Source organism: Myotis daubentonii, chromosome 9 (assembly GCF_963259705.1).
Source record: "Myotis daubentonii chromosome 9, mMyoDau2.1, whole genome shotgun sequence".
Classification (NCBI taxonomy): Eukaryota; Metazoa; Chordata; class Mammalia; order Chiroptera; family Vespertilionidae; genus Myotis; species Myotis daubentonii.
The window spans coordinates 2,698,030-2,718,918 of NC_081848.1; the positions used below are offsets into that span (position 1 = coordinate 2,698,030).

Here is a 20,889-nt window from a genome sequence, read left to right on the forward strand (position 1 = left end):
TAGCCCAGGGCTAAAATATGTTTCTTAAAGAAGCTAGGAAATCCCAACAGGGTGGGAAGTCCCAAGAACCTGGGCTTTCTTCCCCTTTCCATAGTGGCAGGGCATGGGACATAAACAGAACACAGCAAGAAACCTGCAAGTGGCAGCTCTGAGAGCTGGTGATCTAACAACTTGCTGTGTCTAAGATATTCCATGGCCACCCACAATCCCCAAATCCGTCAAAACCAACAGGGCACGTGTAAAACTGAAGGTGTATTGTTTGTGTATCACAAAGGGCTATGTACAGAAGTGACATAGTCATTTTGAAAGTATGTATGTCAAAAAAAGTGGCCATGTGGTATTTGTGAAGTTTGTTTTTGCACTCCCCCAAAACACTTTTCTTTATTTTTTAAATATATTTTTATTGATTTCAGAGAGGAAGGGAGAGGGAGAGATAGAAACATCAATGATGAGAGAGAATCACTGATTGGCTGCCTCCTGCAAGTCCCACACTGCGGGATCCAACCTGCAACCTGGGCACATGGCCTACCAGGAACTGAACTGTGAACTTCTGGTTCATAGGTTGATGTTCAACCACTGAGCCATGCCCACTGGGCAATAAGACAGGGTTCTTGCCCTTTAGGGAGCTCAACGACCATCACAGGGGACATAAAATGGACTGACAGTAACCAGCCCTTAATTTCGTGTAGTGAATTGTATCTAACAAAGTGCTTTCACTTTTCATGGTCTCTTCACAGCAATCACCTGCAGAATATCATTATCTTTGATGAGAAATGGAGTATCAGAGAGGTTAAAGTGACTCTGGGCAAACACATCAAAGTTCTTTGGAAATAAAACAAGTTTTTCAGTTCCCGTAACCTTCAATTAGGTTGCTTGCTGGGGTGTGAACCTCAGCTCCACTTGTCAGGACATACACCAGGGTTTGTCTTTTAGTTCCACTTGTCTGAATGCAGGAACTTCAGGAGAGTGAGGAAGATAAGCAGGCAATCTGCACAGTAAATGATTATGTGTACAAATTAAAGTCTTATATACAGAGAACTCAAGTTCTGAAGGGACTAAAGATACAGAAGCAATTCAAATTTTTAGCTTGAAATTAGAGATCACAACTCAGAATCAAGAATTGACTAGCATCTGGCTGGTGTTGCTCAGTGGTTGAGTGTCGACCTATGAACCAGGAGGTCAGGGTTCCATTTCTGGCCAGGGCACAGGCCTGGGTTGCGGGCTCGACCCTCAGTGGGGTTGGGGGGTGGTGTGCAGGAGGGAATGATTCTCTCTCATCATTGATGTTTCTCTCTCTCTTTCCCTCTCCCTTCCTCTCTGAAATAAAAAAATAAAATTTTTAAATTAGTTAATTTTTTATTTTCTTAAATATATATTTTTTATTTTTTATCTTTAAATTCTTTGTTAAGGTATTACAAATGTGTCCTCATCCCCCCCATTAACCTCCATCCCCCCCACCTCATGCTCTCAAACCCCTGTTGTCCATGTCCATTGGTTTGCCTTATATGCATGCATACAAGTCCTTTGGTTGATCTCTTCCCCTTACTCCCACCCTCCCCTACTTTCCCTCTGGGGATTAATAGTCTGATTGCTGTTTCTCTGTCTTTGGATCTGTCCCTGTTCATCAGTCTATGTTGTTCTCTATATTCCAAAAATGAGATCATGTGGTATTTTTCTTTCACTGACTGGCTTATTTCACTTAGCATCATGCTCTCCAGTTCCATCCAAGCTGTTCCAAAAGGCAAGAGTTCCTTCTTTTTTACCGCAGCATAGTATTCCATTGTGTAGATGTACCACAGTTTTTTAATCCACTCATCTGTTGATGGGCACTTAGGCTGTTTCCAAATCTTAGCTATGGTGAATTGTGCTGCTATGAACATAGGAGTCCATATATCCTTTCTGATTGGTGTTTCTGGCTTCTTGGGATATATTCCTAGAAGTGGGATCACTGGGTCAAATGGGAGTTCCATTTTTAGTTCTTTGAGGAAGCTCCATACTGTTCTCCACAGTGGCTGCACCAGTCTGCATTCCTACCAGCAGTGCAGAAGGGTTCCTTTTTCTCCACATCCTCTCCAACACTTGTTGTTTGTTGATTTGTTGATGATAGCCATTCTGACAGGTGTGAGATGATACCACATTGTCGTTTTGATTTGCACCTCTTGTATAATTAGTGACTTTGAGCATGTTTTCATATGTCTTTCGGCCTTCTGTATGTCCTCTTTCGAAAAGTGTCTATCTAGGTCAGGGGTGGGCAAACTTTTTGACTCGAGGGCCACAATGGGTTCTTAAACTGGACCGGAGGGCCGGAACAAAAGCATGGATGGAGTGTTTGTGTGAACTAATATAAATTCAAAGTAAACATCATTACATAAAAGGGTACGGTCTTTTTTTTTTTTTAGTTTTATTCATTTCAAAAGGGCCGGATCCGGCCCGCGGGCCGTAGTTTGCCCACGGCTGATCTAGGTCCATTGCCCATTTTTTGATTGGGTTGTTTATCTTCCTATTATTAAGTTTCATGAGTTCCCTGTAAATGTTGGAGATTAAACCCTGATCTGTGCTATCATTGGCAAATATGTTCTCCCATGCAGTGGGTCTTCTTGTTGTTTTGTTGATGGTTTCTTCTGCTGTGCAAAAGCTTTTTATTTTGATGTAGTCCCATTTGTTTATTTTCTCTTTAGTTTCCATTGCCTTAGGAGCATTATCAGAGAAGACATTCCATTGGCATATGTTTGCAATTTCGCTGCCTGTGGATTCCTCTAGTATTTTTATGGTTTCCCATCTTACGTTTAAGTCTTTTATCCATTTTGAGTTTATTTTTGTGTATGGTGTGAGTTGGTGGTCTAGTCTCATCTTTTTGCATGTATCTGTCCAATTTTCCCAACACCATTTATTGAAGAGACTGTCTTGACTCCATTGTAAGCTCTTGCCTCCTTTGTCAAATATTAATTGGGCATAGTGGTTTGGGTCAATTTCTGGGTTCTCTATTCTATTCCATTGATCTATATGTCTGTTCTTGTGCCAGTACCAAGCTGTTTTAAGAACAGTGGCTTTGTAATACAGTTTGATATCTGGTATTGAGATCCCACCTACTTTGTTCTTCTTTCTCAGGATTGCTGCAGCTATTCGAGGTCTTTTTATTCCAGATGAATTTTTGGAACATTCATTCTAGATCTGTGAAATATGCCGTTGGTAATTTAATGGGGATTGCTTTGGGTAGTATGGACATTTTGATGATGTTGATTCTACCAATCCATGAACACGGTATGTTCTTCCATCTGTTTATGTCTTCCTCTCTCTCTCTCTCTCTTTTTTTTTTTAAATATATTTTATTGATTTTTCACAGAGAGGAAGGGAGATAGTCAGAAACATCGATGAGAGAGAAACATCGATCAGCCGCCTCCTGCACATCTCCCACTGGGGATGTGCCCGCAACCCAGGCACATGCCCCTGCCTGGAATCAAACCCGGGACCCTTCAGTCCGCAAGCCGACGCTCTAGCCACTGAGCCAAACCGGTCTCGGCCTCTATCTCTTTTTTCAGTGTCCTGTAGTTTTTCACATATAAGTCTTTTACCTCCTTAGTTAAGTTTATTCCTAGGTATCTTAATTTTTTTGGTGCGATGGTAAATGGGATTGCTTTTTTAGTCTCCCTTTCTGTAATTTCACTATTGGTGTAAAGAAATGCCTTAGATTTCTTGGCTTTAATTTTGTATCCTGCTACATTGCCGAATTCATTTATTAAGTCTAATAAGTTTTTGATGGAGTCTTTAGGGTTTTCTATGTACAGTATCATGTCATCTACAAATAAGGACATTTTTACTTCTTCTTTTCCAATTTGGATGCCTTTTATTTCTTCTTCTTGTCTGATCGCAATGGCTAGTACTTCCAGTACTTTAAATACATTTTTTAAAAGGAGGTCCAAGTTCGATTCCAGGTCAGGGCACATGCCCGGGTTACAGGCAGCCAATCAATGATTCTCTCTCATCATTGATGTTCCTATCTCTCTCTTCCTCTCTCTGGAATCAATAAAAACATATTAAAGTACAAAATGAACAAAAAAGCAACTTGTTGGTTTTTGATTGTGAAAAATCCAGCCTACAAAAAGTAAATAAAATTCCCCATGAACTTGGCAAAGCATTTAACCAAGATTTTAACACTGCAATATCAACTTTTATTTTTAACTCTCTAGACTAGTAACAAAAACAATGTTAACTAATGTGTATTTGGTGTTTAGGATGTCCCAAGCACTGTGTTAAGCACAGTACCCCCTTCTTTAATTTTTTGGGGGAATTTCTGTGAGTTTATTTGAGCCAAACTGTCAACATATCTCCCCTTCTTTAATTTTCTCACCAACCCTGTGAAGCAAGTACCATCATGCCTCTATTAAGAAGTGGAAACCGAGGCTGAGGGAAGCTAAACAACTTGCCTAGAGTCACATAGGCGGGCAGTGGTGGAGTTCTCAGGCAAATCCAGGCCTGTCAAACTCCAAAGCCCTGTATTCTGCGTGATCAACTGAATTATTTTTTTAGACCATTCAAGTCTGGATAATTTTCTATGGTATCATGAGGTCACAGAATTCAAGAATCCTTAACATCTTGCTTTCTCTGTTCTGAAGACATTCAATGCAGGCCAAAAAATGTTCCCAATCCTTGACTCCTCACTTCCCACCCCATATCCTATCAAATTCATAATACCAAGACTTTCCAGTGTTAAAGATACAGGGGCTGTCATTCACTGCATATTGGCAAGCCTTTCTGGAGAGCAACTTGGCAGTGTGTATAAAATGCTTAAAAAGATGAATTTAAGCCGAAACCGGTTTGGCTCAGTGGATAGAGCGTCGGCCTGCGGACTGAAAGGTCCCAGGTTCGATTCCGGTCAAGGGCATGTACCTGGGTTGCGGGCATATCCCCAGTGGGAGATGTGCAGGAGGCAGCTGATCGATGTTTCTCTCTCATCGATGTTTCTAACTCTCTATCTCTCTCCCTTCCTCTCTGTAAAAAATCAATAAAATATATTTAAAAAAAAAAAAAAAGATGAATTTAAGCCTGCATTTTCACTTCTGGGGATTTATCTTAAGTAGATGATAATGGATTGATTTGCATAAACATGTGTCATAAAGATGTCGATTATAATTTTATAATAGCAAAAAGGAACAACCTAACTGTCCAATCGCTTCTAAACACTCCCTCCCCACATAGTAAATACTATCCCAGTTTCTATTCCTACAGCTTCATTTTGCCTGTTTTTAAACTTTAGAGAAGTGAAACATAAAATATGTACTTGTTGGCTCCTGGCTTTCATTCAATATTATGTTGGTGCATTCACTTAGGTTGTCATGTGTCATAGCAGATCATTTTCATTGCTATGTACAATTCCATGGTGTGAATCTACCAAAACTTTTTTATCCATCCAACTGTTGGTGGCCATTAGTATTCAATTTCCAGCCGTTATAAATAAAACTGTTTGTCTCTTGGTGAACACATGTCTACATTTGTTAGATATAAACCTAAGCATGAAGCTGCTGGGTGACAGCTAATTTTTTAAAATCTGGACCAGGAGGATGTTTGCCCTGAACAATATGACCCTCAGCCCATTACGTGACGGGCATGGTTAATAATGTATGCATATGCCCTTGCTAACTGAGTTCATTTTACTCTTGTCAGTTTGGCACAGGTCCTGCAGGACAGCAACTTCCCTTAGATTTCTGAACATTATGGGGAAGGGATGTAGGCCTCAAATGTTATTAACAAGTTATTCTGGACAAGAACCAGTGGATTCAGCTGCTTTGGTCAACCTACATCAGGTGTTTTACATGAAACATTTCCCTATTTTTTTTACAAACGCTATTCTCCTCTCTAGTCAGAAAACAAAACAGGTGACTCCCCAGAGCACTTGCACCTGCTGCACCTCCCAGGGGACAGACACACCCAGGTCAAAGCCCTTGCTCAGTAAAGCTGGGCTCCCACCAAGGGCGTTCTGGGCTGAGAGCTCACTTAGGGGAAGGGGGAGCTACCTTTCCTAGTCTCCCAATTTGCAGCCATTCTGTCGTTTTGTTGTTGTTAATCCTCACCTGAGGATATTTCTCCATTGATTTTTAGAGAGAGTGGAAGGAAGGGGGAGAGACACACAGAGAGAAACATATGTGAGACAGACACACGGATTGGTTGCCTCCCGCATGCGCCTGGGGATTGAGCCTGCAACCGAGGTATGTGTCCTTGACCGGGAATCAAACATGGACCCTTTGGTCAAAGGACCGGCACTCTAACCACTGAGCAAACAGGCTAGGGCCATTCAATGGGTTTTTAACTACATGAAACCATTAAAATACAGAATTTGTTTCCCGACAGTCTGATTTCTCCAAAGGAAAGGCCAGGGTCATCCCATCTCTGCAATCCCAGTACAGAACACAGTGCTTACATATGACAGAGGCCCAAGAGATGTTAAAATGCGTACTGTTCGAAATGGATGGGAAAAAACCTACCATACAGGACAGATGGTCAAGAGTAGAGTCAGTTATTGAGAAATAAAGTCTTTCTCTGTGGAACTAAAACGGCAACTTATATGTCCATCATTATAGCTGAACAACACCCACTATCGAATGTTCTAACCACTGACCAACAGCAATGATACAGATATGGAAAATGCTACATAATTATTAGTTACCCCCCCCAAAAGGGCAAGTTCCAAACAATTTAATTGTGAAAATTTTACCATTTATAAAAGAACAGTACCTACAAGTTTCAAGAGACATGGTCTGTATGTAAAAGGAGAGGAAAAGGCCTTGGAGGCTGCACACTGCACTGATAACAGGTATCCATCTCCAGAGAGAGAGGTTGCAGATGGTATCAAAGGGATTTAGCTTTAGCTGGAATATCTGAGTCTTTTTCAAGATTGTATTTGTGTAACTAAGTTGTGTTAAAAATTTAAGCAAGCCCTAGCCGGTTTGGCTCAATGGATAGAGCATCAGCCTGCAGAATGAAGGGTCCTGGGTTCGATTCTAGTCAAGGGCACATGCTCGGGTTGTGAGCTTGATGCCCAAGTTGTGGGCTCGATCCCCAGTAGGGGGCGTGCAGGAGGCAGCAAATCAATGATTCATCATTTATGTTTCTCTCTCTCTCCCTTCTTCTCTGAAATCAATAAAAAATTATTAAAAAATTTAAGCGAATTTCTCCTTATTTCTACCAATTTCTCTTTCTTTAAATAAAATAACTTATTTTTCCATTGATTTCTAGAGAGAGTGGAAGGGAGAGATGAGAGGGAGAGAAACATTGACTGATTGCTGCAAGCCTGCAACTGAGGTACATGCCCTTGACCAGAATCCAACCGCAACCCTTCAGTCCGTGGGCCAAGGCTCTATCCACTGAGCACACCGACTGGGGCCCAATTTCTCTTCTACCTAAGACTGCACTATTCTTGAAGGGAAGAAAACTAGACCTCTCCCTGGCACTGCCAGTAGAATTATCTTCTAAGCCTTGACACCCGACTACTCTGTCTCCCTCATGAAAAATGTAGGGAAAGGAAGACATAAAAGTTCCTTAAACGAGTCCTGGCTGGCAGCCAGGTTCTCAGGAGGGCTACTGTGAAGGAAGGCCAGGAGTCAAAGCCGGGAAAGACGAAAACATTTAAGAAAAGCACGCTCGCCCTAACCGGTTTGGCTCAGTGGATAGAGCGTCGGCCTGCGGACTGAAAGGTCCCAGGTTCGATTCCGGTCAAGGGCATGTACCTTGGTTGCGGGCACACCCCCAGTAGGAGGTGTGCAGGAGGCAGCTGATGGACGTTTCTCTCTCATCAATGTTTCTGACTCTCCATCCCTACCCCTTCCTCTCTGTAAAAAATCAATAAAATATATATATATATTTTAAATATATTTTATTGTTTTACAGAGAGGAAGGGAGAGAGATAGAGAGCTAGAAACATCGATGAGAGAGAAACATCGATCAGCTGTAAAAAATCAATAAAATATATATATATATATTTTAAATATATTTTATTGTTTTACAGAGAGGAAGGGAGAGAGATAGAGAGCTAGAAACATCGATGAGAGAGAAACATCGATCAGCTGCCTCCTGCACATCCCCCACTGGGGATGTGCCCGCAACCCAGGTACATGCCTTGACCGGAATCGAACCTGGGACCCTTGAGTCCGCAGGCCGACGCTCTATCCACTGAGCCAAACCGGTTTCGGCAATAAAATATATTTAAAAAAGAAAAGCACGCTCATCTCAAGTAAAACTGGAAACAGTGAAGAATGTGCGCTCTCAAGGCCTGCGCACATTGCGGGCGCTGTAGGGGCAGAGCAGGGGGCGAGGACCGCCCAGCACCTGCCGGACCTGCTTTAATGAACAAGATTCAAGGGAACAGAAACAGGAAGGGTGCACACACGCTCCGCCAATAGAGCCTCACAAAGAGGAGGTATGTGGTGTTGGGGTATTCTTTCTCTTACAACATGGGGCTTAGGCCAAATTCTGCCGCTAATGCGGGTGCGATCTCCGACCCCCCGCGCACATATCTTTGGGTGTTTCTGCTCCCCCCTCGGTGACACAAAGGGGGCTGACGAGGGGCTGAACCCAAGCGCAGCCGCTCTGATTTCTACCCCAAACCCAGGGCAGCTCCATACCAACCGGCGGCGAGCGCCCCTTCGGCGAGGCTAAGAACAGAGGCCGGCCAGTCCCACTCGGCGCCAGGGACGCCCCGGTGACCGGAAGAAGAGCGCCCACTCGCCAGGCCCCGTCACTCCCCACTCGGCAGCCAGGCACCCACGCGCGGCTGGAGAGGTCCCGCGAGCACGCGGGCGGGCGCCTGGCCCGTGACGTCGGCCAGCACGTGGCTCTGCCCTGGGCCGCCGCGGCGGACCAGGAGGGGCGGCGGCGGAGGGGCGGGCAAAGGACGTGGCCCAATGGAGGGGAGGGGCGGGCCTAGACGTGGACCAATGGGAGCGCGCGGCGGGCGGTGGGGGCGAGGCCCGGCGCGCGGCGCAGGGCGGCGCGGCGGCGGCTCCAATGAGCGTGCGCCGCGTCCGGGCAGCTGGTGCGCGAGACGCCGCGGAGAGGTCGGTGGCTAATGTAACAGTTTGCAAAGCGAGGGGAGTCGTGAAGGGCGCGGGCTGGGGCGCGCTGCCGGCCTCGTGGTTTGCCCGCGCCGCGTTTGTTCCGGAGCTGGGCCCGCTGGAGCGGAGGCCGAGGTAGAGGTGGCGGTGGGGTGGGGTGGGGTGGGAGGCAGCGCGCCGGCTCTGCGAGTGGGTCGGGAGTGGGCGCGAGGGCCGCACGGACACTGGGGCGCTTGGCCCCCACGGCTTGGTCCTGGGGCGCCCCCACGCCTAGGGGTGGGCAGGGACCGGTTCCCGGCGCGGGGAGCCGCCACCTTGGCCGGGTGAGGCTTAGGTGGACTCCGGGCTCGCCGGACTCTGAGCGAGGCACCTGACGTCCCCGCACAGCGTCCATGGCGGCGGCGGGCTGGGGCGCGACCCGAAGGGATGCCGGGGAGTAGGCAGGCCCTCGAGCATCCCGGCCCCCCTCAGCGTCACCGCCTCTCCGTTCCCTCCAGGCCCGGCCTGGCCTTCCGTCCGGCGGGGAGCTCCCGTGTGGGAAGGCGCCGGTGCGGGGAGGTGGTGGAGCCGGGGGCGGGGACCTCTGGCCACAGCCCAGGTGTCAGAGGGCAGGACCCGTGCAGCGGGGCGGCCGCGGCTGCCTGTGCAGTAGGACGTGTCTGGGCCCCGGGTCCTGTCCTTGCTGGTTCACCTGGGGCTTTGGGCCCTTCCGGGCGTGATGGGAGGCTTCGTCCTCATCAGGGGGAGAGGAGGGCGTGCAGGCTGCTCTGCCCCGGGTGCGAATGGAGTAGGTATGAACCTTAAAGCGTCTCTGTTTGGGGGTGAGGTTCCGTCTCCTTCGCTCAGAGCATCCAGTTTCAAGGGTTGTTTTTCTACTCCCCAGGGGCAGAATGGCAGCCATGGGCAGGACGCAGAGGAGGCGAGCTGGTTGGGCCTTGATGGCTCTGCTCTTGGCGGACCTGTTGGCACTGAGTGGTGTGTACCCGGCAGCGGGATGGAAGGAGGAATAGATGAGTGAAGGGTGAATGAGACATGGTGGGAAGGGCCGATGAGGACCCAGGCCTTTCCTTTATGTCTTTTACTATCTCACCTTCTCCTTGGAAAAGTGTGCGCTTTGATGAGAGGCGCCTCAGGAAGGGAGGGGAAGAGGGACTAACTGACAAATGGATTTCCCCTTCAGACATGCTGGCAGTGATGTCAGTGGACCTGGGCAGCGAGTCCATGAAGGTGGCCATCGTCAAACCTGGAGTTCCCATGGAAATTGTCCTGAACAAGTGAGGGCAGCCCCAGTGCCTGGGGGGGGGGGGGGGGGACTGTGGGCTCTGAGCTGCTGTGTTCTTTGAAGTGCCCACAGCAGACTTGGGTGTGTGAGTGAGTGAGTGAGTGTGTGTTGTTGCGGCTCCTGTGGCCACACCCTGCTAAGGGAACCTGGGCCCAATGTCTGTTCCTCAGAGAATCCCGGAGGAAAACCCCAGTGACTGTGACCCTGAAGGAAAATGAAAGATTCTTTGGAGACAGTGCAGCAAGCATGGTGAGCTGGCAGCCCACCCCCTTCCCAGAGGTGGTGAGCAGAGGGGAGGAGGTGACAGACCAAGGCCATGCCCTTACCAACTCTGGTGTCAGAGGGAGGTGCTGGCGGGCTTGGAGCCTAATGCGCCGCTCCTTTTTACTTCCTGTCAGGCCATCAAGAACCCAAAGGCTACGCTGCGTTACTTCCAGCAGCTGCTGGGGAAGCAGGAGGATAACCCCCACGTGGCCCTTTACAGAGAGCGGTTCCCAGAGCATGAGCTGGGCTTCGACCCGCAGAGGCGGACTGTGCGCTTCCAGATCAGCCCGTGAGTGCTCTGCTGGGGAAGCGGCTTCCCTTCCTGCCTGGCTGTCCTCGCCTCTAACTGCCCCCTCCCTCCCCCCAGGCAGCTGCAGTTCTCACCGGAGGAGGTACTGGGCATGGTTCTCAATTACTCCCGTTCCCTGGCCGAAGACTTTGCAGGTGAGCAGCCACGATGGGGCCCATGGTGGCCAGGTTCCCTAGGGTCTCAGATGGCCATTTGGTCTCCCAGGGACATTTGGCTCTGTCTGAAGACATTTCTGGTTACCCAGCTGGGGAGCTGCCACTGGCAGTGAGTGATTAGAGGCCAGGGATCCCGCCAAACACCCCACAGTGCACAAGACAGCCCCCACCACAAAGAATTATCCGTCCAGTCCAACATGTCAGTCGCCCCAAGACTGGACAGCCCCGGCCTAGGGACGGGGCCGGCGGGAACCTTGCTCTGTTGCCGTCTGTAGAGCAGCCCGTCAAGGACGCAGTGGTCACCGTGCCAGCCTTCTTCAGTCAGGCCGAGCGCCGAGCTGTGCTGCACGCTGCCCGCATGGCTGGCCTCAAAGTGCTGCAGCTCATCAATGACAACACTGCCACCGCCCTCAGCTACGGCGTCTTCCGTCGGAAAGACATCAACACCACTGCCCAGGTGAGCCAGGGAGGGACTTCTGACCAGACTGCAGGGTGACTTGCTCTGAGGATGGAGGCCACATCTTGCATTTGTTAGCACAGACCTACTCTGCTCAGCCCCTGTTGGAGCCATTGGGTTTTTATTTTTCCGCTAAAAAAAATATATATTTTTTATTAATTTCAGAGAGGAAGGAAGAAGGAGAGAGAGATAGAAACATCAATGATGATAGAGAATCATTGATTGGTTGCCTCCTGCACACCCTAAGCTAGGGATAGAGCCCATGACCCGGGCATGCGCCCTGACTGGGAGTCGAACCGTGACCTGGTTCATAGGTCGACGCTCAACCAGAGCCACCCCAGCCGGATGGAGCCATTGGGCCTTTAGCTGAGAGTTGGTGCCGCCCCATGGAAGCAGGCAGGCACCCTGGAGTTGGATAAAGTTCCTGTGACGATTGATTTGATGTCTCTGTAGAACATCATGTTTTATGACATGGGCTCAGGCAGCACTGTGTGCACCATCGTGACCTACCAGACAGTGAAGACTAAGGAGGCGGGGATGCAGCCACAGCTACAGATCCAGGGAGTCGGGTAGGTGGGCTCTGGGAGGAAGGCTGCTTGCTGAGAGACCCTCAGGTCGGGGGTCTGCTTGGAGGGGCAGTTGCCTCACTTTCCTGCTCCTTGCAGGAGTGCTGTCTGCTACAGTGTTGTCAGTCATTGCAGGGTGCTTCTGCCAAAAAGCACGGGAGGATGGAGGCAGGGAGGACAGTTTGGGAAGGTTGAAAGGCAGGGAACCTACTGACTTCTAAGAAGACAAGGCTGTAGGCCATATGTAGGATGTCAGATTCCGTCTGTTCGCTGTCTTACCATTCCAGTTTACTTAATAACTTACCACTGTCATTGCCTTATTTCTTGAACCCATCCTTTTCCGTCCATCTCTACTACTACCATCCTCGTTCAGGCTACCGTCACCTGTAACTTGGAGCATTCCAAAGACCTGCTTCCAGTGTGGGCTCCTTCAGTTCCTCCTCCACATTGTAGCTAGAGGGCTCTTTCCAAAAGGCCAACCTGGTTATAACACGTTGCTTCAAAACCCCTTCAGTGGCTTCAGCCTTTACCTAGGCTTAGAAGGCTGTGCCAGCGCGCTTGTCTCTAAACCCGAGCCTCTTGCTCATGGAGCTTTCGCCATACTTGCCCTCGCTGGGAATTGACCATGCTCTCCGGGTCTTTCCCAGGCCGTTTCCTGTCTAGAATGCCTTTTCTCTTCACTAGTTAACTGAACCATCCTTCAAGTTTCAGCTTAAGCTCACTTCTTCACAGAACTTTCTCCAACATCACAAAATAGCTGAACTTGCTCATTATAGATTCTAACAGCATTGTCTGCCTCTCCTTTAAAACACGAGTGGTTAAAATTTCACATTTATTTGATTGCTAGATGGTATACTCCTTGTCTGCAGGAACCCTATCTTTCTTCTCACAATTACATCCCCAGAGACAAATACATAGTTGATGCCTCGTAAATGCAGTTGAATGAATGGGCGGGTGAACTGTCACTGAGGTGTCTCCTTGTGGGAGAGTCAGGTCCCTGTGTAGGTGAAGGGCTCCTTGGGGGGCTGCTCCTACTTGCTCCTGTTGCCTTTCCTGAGCAGGTTTGACCGCACTCTGGGAGGCTTGGAGATGGAGCTCCGGCTGCGTGAGCACCTGGCTGGGCTCTTCAATGAGCAGCGCAAGGGCCAGAGCGTAAAGGACGTGAGGGAGAACCCCCGTGCCATGGCCAAGCTGCTGCGAGAGGCTAATCGAGTCAAAACTGTCCTGAGTGCCAACGCTGACCACATGGCACAGGTGCCCACATGTCGCTGGTTGAGGGCAATATTCTTCACTCAGAGGGTGGAAGACCCACTGCCTAGCACCAGGCTACTTGTGCCTGGCGTGGCCCAGCCCTTCTCCCCATGCCTCCTGCCATCCTTGGGAAGTCCCGTTCCCTGATTCCTGCCTGCCCGCCGAGGAAGCGGGGCCTGGGCGAGAACTCTGACATGCCTGTCCTCTCCAGATTGAGGGCCTCATGGATGACGTGGACTTCAAGGCAAAGGTGACTAGAGCGGAGTTCGAAGAGCTGTGTGCAGACTTATTTGAGCGGGTGCCTGGGCCTGTGCAGCAGGCCCTCCAGAGCGCCAAAATGAACTTGGTGAGTGGGGCGTGGAAGGCGGGCCTGGGGCAGGAGGCAGGCGGGATAGTGGTGATCAGGTGGCGGGAGGAGGGAGCAGGAACATCAGAGGCAGAGGCAGTGCTGAGGGGGGAGTCCGTTACTTGCTATCCCATCTCACATTCTTTCTCCCTCTGCAGGATGAGATTGAGCAGGTGATCCTGGTGGGTGGGGCCACTCGGGTCCCCAAAGTTCAGGAGGTGCTGCTGAAGGCTGTGGGCAAGTGAGTCTGGGGCTAGGACTGCGGGGCTGAGAGGAGGGAGGCCAGGCTGGGCGCTACAGAATGGACGGTCCTGACGCTCGGGACTTTGACAGGGAGGAGCTAGGGAAGAACATCAATGCGGACGAAGCAGCCGCCATGGGCGCTGTGTACCAGGCAGCCGCGCTCAGCAAAGCCTTCAAGGTGAAGCCGTTCATAGTCCGAGATGCGGTGATCTACCCTATCCTGGTGAGTTGGCCTGTGTGCTTGGCGGCAAGTCTCCTTCCCCTCTCCACGTGTGAGCTTCCCTTCTGCCCACTCCAGCCTGTTTCTTTGTTTCTCTGCCAGCCGATGTTTCTCACCCGCCCTTATCCCCGAACTTCTTGGCTTTCCCCTGTGCCTCCTCTGCTTGCCGTGTAGGTTGAGTTCACCAGGGAGGTGGACGAGGAGGCTGGCGTTCGCAGCCTGAAGCACAATAAGCGTGTTCTTTTCTCCCGGATGGGGCCCTACCCTCAACGAAAAGTTATCACCTTTAACCGCTACAGCCATGATTTCAACTTCCACATCAACTATGGTGACCTGGGCTTCCTGGGGCCTGAGGATCTTCGGTGAGGGGCTGGGGCGGGGCAGGATGGAGCTGGGGCGGGGGGAGCACCGGGGGCTACAGGGCTAGCCCAGGGTTGGGGTTGGGGTAAGCATCTTCTCTAGAGGGTGCTGCCCTTCTCCTGAGTGTGTCCTAGGGGAGGGCCTCAGCATCCTGTGCCAGGCTGAGTGGGTTCCCCTGAACTGCTCTTTTCTCCCAACCAGGGTGTTTGGCTCCCAGAATCTGACCACAGTGAAGCTCAAAGGTGTGGGCGAGAGCTTCAGGAAGTACCCCAGCCATGAGTCCAAGGGCATCAAGGCTCACTTCAATCTGGATGAAAGCGGCGTGCTCAGCCTGGACAGGGTACGCGCAAGGGTGCCGGCGAGGCCCAGCCCCCCAGCCTTTCTAGAATATGAGAAACGAGAAGGTTCGGAGTGGCTTTAAATGAAGTTAACCAGGCAGGGATGTGGTGTAGCCTTTCTTATAGCCTGTAAATGCTTATGGGCATTGTAAATGTCAGGGTCTGTACAATAGCTGAGGAACCCAGTTTTGAAGAACAATTCTGAGGGCTAAGATCTTTCTGAGCATACATAGTGTGGAAACAATGGCCATTCTGTTGTCCAGTGGAGAAGTGCAGGCTCGGGGCAAAAAGGGACCTGTGTTCAGAGGACCCATAATCCAAGTGGGGCCGGGGGCTTGATCCAAGAGCCCTTAGAAGAAGGTCGGTGGGAGAATAAGCCAGCACAGCTGGGAGTCATAGATATGCATCACAGGCAGGAGGTTCGTGGCAAAAACACATGTGTTTCTTCCTCTTGAACCCTCTTTTCAGGTGGAGTCTGTGTTTGAGACACTGGTGGAAGACAGCCCAGAAGAAGAATCGACTCTGACCAGTGAGATGCGTGTGTGCGAGTGTGTGTGGGGGTGGGGGTGGGGCGGGGGGGGGCAGATACTTTTGTGCATGTTGGGGAGCTGAGCACGCCTTGCCTTTGAGTGAGGAGGCAGGGTCACTGCTGGGGTCCCCTTTGAGTCCTTGGGCTTTCTTACCCCTAGAACTTGGCAACACCATCTCCAGCCTGTTTGGAGGAGGCACCACAGCAGATTCCAAGGAGAATGGTACCAGCACCATTCAGGTAAGCCCAGAATGGAGCCAGGAGAGCCTGGGAGCTGGTATGTGGGACAGGGAGTGGGTGGGTGTCCCAACTGCCTAGTGTAATAGCTCTCCCTCTCCTTAGCCCATGACAAGGAAGCATACCCTCCTCTGCATTCTGAGTTGTCTCTGTGCTCAAGGTCTCAGCCCACTTCCCTCATCTCCAGACCCTCTCGTCTGACCAGGTGGCTGCAGTTGAAGCAGTGCCGTGCCTGTCTCCCTGCAGTTGTCCTGTCTTCACACTGAGATCTCTTCAGAGCCGTGAGGCCTGGCATTGGGAAGCTGGTCTTTCTCCCTAGGTCCTGACTGTCCTCTGTGGCTTGTGATTGTTTTCCAGGAGGAAGAGGAAAGCCTTGCTGAGGGGAGCAAGGATGAGCCTGGAGAGCAAGCGGAGCACCGGGAGGAAGGAGAGCCCCCAGTGGAGGACACCTCTCTGCCCCCACCCCCTGAGCCTAAGGGCAGTGTGGCCTCTGAGGGAGAAAAGGCTACAGACAAAGAAAATGGGGACAAGTCTGAGGCCCAGGTAAGCTCCAGGCTGGACCCAGAGGTGAAGGGAGCAGATCTCTGCCTGTTTCTCTTCCCCTGGATCCCTGGCTGTGGAGATAGAAGGGTCTGAGCTTGTCTTGACATCTTCCTCTTTCTCCACAGAAGCCAAGTGACAAGGGGGAAGCAAGGCCTGAGGGTGCCCCTCCAGCCCCAGGGGAGGAAATGAAGCAGAAGCCTTCCCGGAAGCAGAGGGTGGTCGAGGAGGTCGGGGTGGAGCTGGTCGTACTGGACCTGCCTGACTTGTCCGAGGACGAGCTGGCCCGCTCGGCACAGAAGTAAGTCAAGACTGAGTGTGTGTTTGTGGGTGTAGGTGTGTGCCTTCGGAGGTGGGCAGGATGCACAGTGGTGCCTCCAGTGTGCATGCCTCTCCCTCTGCCTGTCTCTCCATTTGTCCCGCAGACTTCAAGACCTGACAGCCCGAGATCTAGAGAAGCAGGAGCGGGAGCAAGCTGCCAACAGCTTGGAAGCGTTCATCTTTGAGACCCAGGTTGGTAGGGTGGGAGTCACGATTGCCCTGGGCCCTGTGTCTGGGAGGGTCCGACTCAGCCTCGCCCTCTGCTGGCTGCATGTTTGCCCTTGGGTGCACCTCCCCAGGACAAGCTATACCAGTCCGAGTACCAGGAAGTGTCCACTGAGCAGCAGCGTGAGGAGATCTCCGGGAGACTCAGTGCCGCTTCCACTTGGCTGGAGGATGAAGGCTTTGGGGCCACCACAGTGGTGAGGGGTCTCCCAGGATACGGAGGGTGGATGGGAGTCTCCTTCCAGGGTCGGAGGAGGTCAGAAGAGCCGGGGAATGAGGCCATACGGAAGGTTGTGGGGCTGGCTTCAGGGCTATCCTGTTATCCTTTCAACCCCTCTCCATCAGATGTTGAAGGAGAAGCTGGCTGAGCTGAGGAAACTGTGCCACGGGTTGTTTTTTCGGGTGGAAGAGCGTAAGAAGTGGCCTGAACGGCTGTCTGCCCTTGATAATCTCCTCAACCATTCCAGCATGTTCCTCAAGTGAGCAGCTCTTTAGCCCTTTCTTCCTTATTCAGTCTTGCCACGCCCACTGACCTTGTTCCCTTCCATTTCCCATGACCCACGCCCACTCCCCAGGCCCCACTTCCTCCTGAGCTGATTGTCTCTCCTCTGGCTTCCAGAGGGGCCCGGCTTATCCCAGAGATGGACCAGATCTTCACTGAGGTGGAGATGACAACCTTAGAGAGAGTCATCAATGAGACCTGGGTAATCCCTGTGTAAATACTTAACTGGGTACTCACGTGGCAAAGCGTGCCATCCTAGGCAGCATGGGGGCGCGGAGAAATGGAGACTCGGCAGGCCTCTGCCCCCTGGCTTAGCAGCTAGTTAGGGAGGCAAAGATGTTGCATTTGAGGCCATGTCTGATTGTCCTAAACAAGGGTTAGAGCCAGGAGTGGTCAGACTGGAGGAGCAACAGGGCCCATTCCTGTGAGGTTAGAGAAGGATTGCTTGAGGAGCTAGGGCCTGAGGTGGACGCCAAGAGTGGCCCGGGGTTTGGATAGGTGAGAAGGATTTGTCATGTGAAGAAACTTTTGGGTGTGTGGGGACATTTTTTGAACCAGAGCCCAGAAGTGAAGAGACAAGAAGGGAATAATCAGCCCTAGCTGGTTTGGCGCAGAGTCGGCCTGTGGACTGAAGGGTCCCAGATTCCATTCTGGTCAAGGGCACATGCCTGGGTTATGGTGCTTGGTCCCCAGTAGGGGGCATGCAGGAGGCAGCTGATCAGTGATTCTCGCTCATCATTGATGTCCCTATCTCTCCCTCTCCCTTCTTCTCTGAAATCAGTAAAAAATAATATCTTTTTTAAAAGAGAAGGGAACAATCAAGTGGTTCAGCTGGAATTACAAAGCAATAGGATATGAGACAAAAATGTGTAGTGTGAGACTCCCTTGTGGAGAGCCTTGAATGCCATTCTAAGGCGTTTGCTTACCCTTAGACCACAGGTGGGGCTGATGACCACAGGTGGCAGAGTGATGAGGTCCAAGGGAAGAACCTGAGGCAGTTGTGGGTCATCTGGGACAGAGATGTCTGCTATCTCCATTGTTAGCTCTGAGCTGTGCTGGCCTCATCCACAGGCCTGGAAGAATGCAACGCTGGCCGAGCAGGCCAAGCTGCCCGCCACAGAGAAGCCAGTGTTGCTCTCCAAAGACATCGAAGCCAAGATGATGGCTCTGGACCGTGAGGTGCAGTATCTGCTCAACAAAGCCAAGTTTGCCAAGCCCCGGCCCAAGCCCAAGGATAAGAATGAAACCCGGGCAGAACCTCCACTCAATGCCAGTGCCAGTGACCAGGGGGAGAGGGTCATCCACCCACCAGGTGAGGCAGGGTACCTGGTCCAGGTGCTGCTGGGCAGAAGAAAGCCTTTCCCTCTGGAATCACATTTTTACTCTTGGTTTTCCTTCAGGCCAGACTGAAGATGCAAAGCCCATTTCAGAACCTGAGAAAGAGACTCGTGAGTTGGGGAAACTGGGAATATGGACATTGCTTACTCTAGGGGTTGGCAGACGGGCAGGCACAGCCTGGTTTTGGACAGCCATAAGGTTATTAAAAAAAAATGCAGAGACTGAGTGTGGCCTACAAATCCTAAAAAATGTACTCTCTGCTCTTTACAGAAAAAGTTGGCCAACCACCGCTTTAGCCCTTTCTTTCTTTCTTTCTGCAGACACTAAACTGTTCCTTCCCTTAGCAGGAGGATCTGAGCCGGCAGACACGGGGCCTCTGGAGTTGGAAGGCTCTGGAGCAGGTGAGGATGGAGTAGGGTCTGGAGGAAATATCTGCACAGAACCGGGGCCAGTGACCTCTGCTTCATCTGCTGCTATTCCTTTGTCTCCCCAACTCCCAACAGAATCTGAACAGAAGCAGCAGCCTACAGGACAGAGGCCAGCTCTGAAGAATGATGAACTATAACCCCCACCTTCCAGTTCCACATTCCTTCCCATCCCCTTCTCCTACCACTATTTATTAAACATCACGGGTTGGGGGAGGGTTTAGTCCTGTCCTCAGAGGCTTAAGTTCCTTTCTTGCACCTGTGACTGAAGGTGTGGATACGAGGAAGGAAGAGACATTTATCTCACCGTTTCTTCCAGAGTAGTTCTGTGGTTACAGTTGAAATTGTTCTGTTCCCCAGTCTTATCCCCTGGTTCTGTATCTACCCGGGCCCCAAATTGGGAAAAGTCACTATTCTATCTTAAATCTTCGTGGGTAGGTAAGAGAATGGTCGTCAGTGTTGGCAGACCTGGTAGTGGAAGGAAGGATGTCCTTGGTTATTAGAGTCCCCCGTCTTCTGTCGTCACCCCTGCTCTCCTTTCCCTTCCACACGCAATCCAGGTCGCACAGCAGCCAGTGTCTGCAGAGCCTTGCTTTCCAAGTTTGCTCTCTGAGTGCCTATTCATGCTCTTTTCTCCTCTCCGCCCTTCTCTTTCCCTAAACCTCCATGCTCACTGGCTCCTCTTCCTCGGGTTTCCTTGGTTCGCAGTTGTAAGTTGGGCAGCCTCCTGCCCAAAGCCCTTCCGTCTAGACTTGCTGAAATAAATCTAAGTCGATTCTCCCGCACGCACAACACCTAGTGGGCAGTGTAGGCGGAGAAAGGGAACGGAATCCAGCCACCTCTCCAGGGCTGAGCCCTGTGAAAGCCCTGTAGCTCCCACCTGTGGACTCGGCCAGGAATGCCAGCATCCTGCAAGCACTGTCAGTCTGCCTCTTCGCACTAGCCTGGTACTCCATATCCCTTGACTATGTGCCCCCCTTTCTCCTCTGCCCTCCCAGACAGCCTTTCCCTCAACCCCCTGACCCCTTGGGCTGACCAAAGTGTGCTTTCTACTGTGAGTCCCTATCCCAGGACCTAGGGAAGGAGAGAGCGTGGCGTGAATATAAAGACGCCACCCCTCTGAGGCAGGCCTGCGGGCGAAGGGAGAGGCCTCTACCCACCAGGCTGATGTTCGGAGCCTGGCCTCCAGTGTTCGGTCTGTAGCAGGAGCCAGGGCTGCCACCTCAGCTCCTAGATCGAGGGGAGCCTGGTTGTGTGTCCCCCCCACCCCCTTTTTTTTGCCACATTGGCAGAAATGAAACCTAAGAGTCCCACCCTGTCCTGTGTGTTTGAGTTCTTACAATAGCAGTTGAGGCTGGTTGGGCGGATTTGAGTCAAATTGTACTTTTGCTCCATTGTTAATTGAGAAACTTTCAATAAAATATTATTTTCTACAATTTTTGTGCTGTGGTTTTTAAAACTTTATTTACTGAATATAAATAATGGATATTATAGAAAATTTGGAAGTTAGAAGCTTGAATAATAAAATTATCACTGAAACATTAACATTTTGGAATTAGTTGAGATCATATATGTTCTTTTTTTTTTTTTTTTCTTACCCTTTACCACCCCAACCCCCAGCCCATTGTCCAGTTAATCACCAGGTCTGTGCGATGAAATTTATTTTTTTTTTTAATTAAATCTTTATTGTTCAGATTATTACATTTGTTCCTCTTTTTTTTCCCCCCATAACTCCCCTCCTCCCAGTTCCCGCCCTACCCTCCGCCCTCACTCCCCACCCACTGTCCTCATCCATAGGTGCACGATTTTTGTCCAGTCTCTTCCCACATCTCCCACACCCCTTTCCCCCACAAGAATAGTCAGTCCATTCCCTTTCTATGTCCCTGATTCTATTATAATCAACAGTTCATTCTGTTCATCAGATTATTTATTCACT

The 20,889-nt window shown here is 50.5% G+C and overlaps 1 protein-coding gene across 1 annotated transcript; it reads left to right on the forward strand.

Annotated features, from left to right (window-relative positions):
• The first annotated feature begins 8,927 nt into the window (after nucleotides 1-8,927).
• HYOU1 (hypoxia up-regulated 1) lies at nucleotides 8,928-20,389 on the forward strand. The gene is given in 27 exon segments (XM_059707668.1): nucleotides 8,928-9,019; nucleotides 9,021-9,179; nucleotides 9,928-10,019; nucleotides 10,225-10,318; nucleotides 10,497-10,575; nucleotides 10,725-10,879; nucleotides 10,958-11,034; nucleotides 11,331-11,512; nucleotides 11,966-12,081; nucleotides 13,140-13,332; nucleotides 13,541-13,675; nucleotides 13,834-13,916; nucleotides 14,009-14,141; nucleotides 14,313-14,500; nucleotides 14,700-14,838; nucleotides 15,305-15,365; nucleotides 15,526-15,605; nucleotides 15,960-16,145; nucleotides 16,271-16,443; nucleotides 16,568-16,655; nucleotides 16,763-16,885; nucleotides 17,034-17,167; nucleotides 17,308-17,392; nucleotides 18,262-18,502; nucleotides 18,591-18,638; nucleotides 18,876-18,929; nucleotides 19,032-20,389. Coding segments are annotated over 27 exon segments (3,252 nt in total). The 3' UTR covers nucleotides 19,094-20,389.
• The last annotated feature ends 500 nt before the right edge of the window (nucleotides 20,390-20,889 follow it).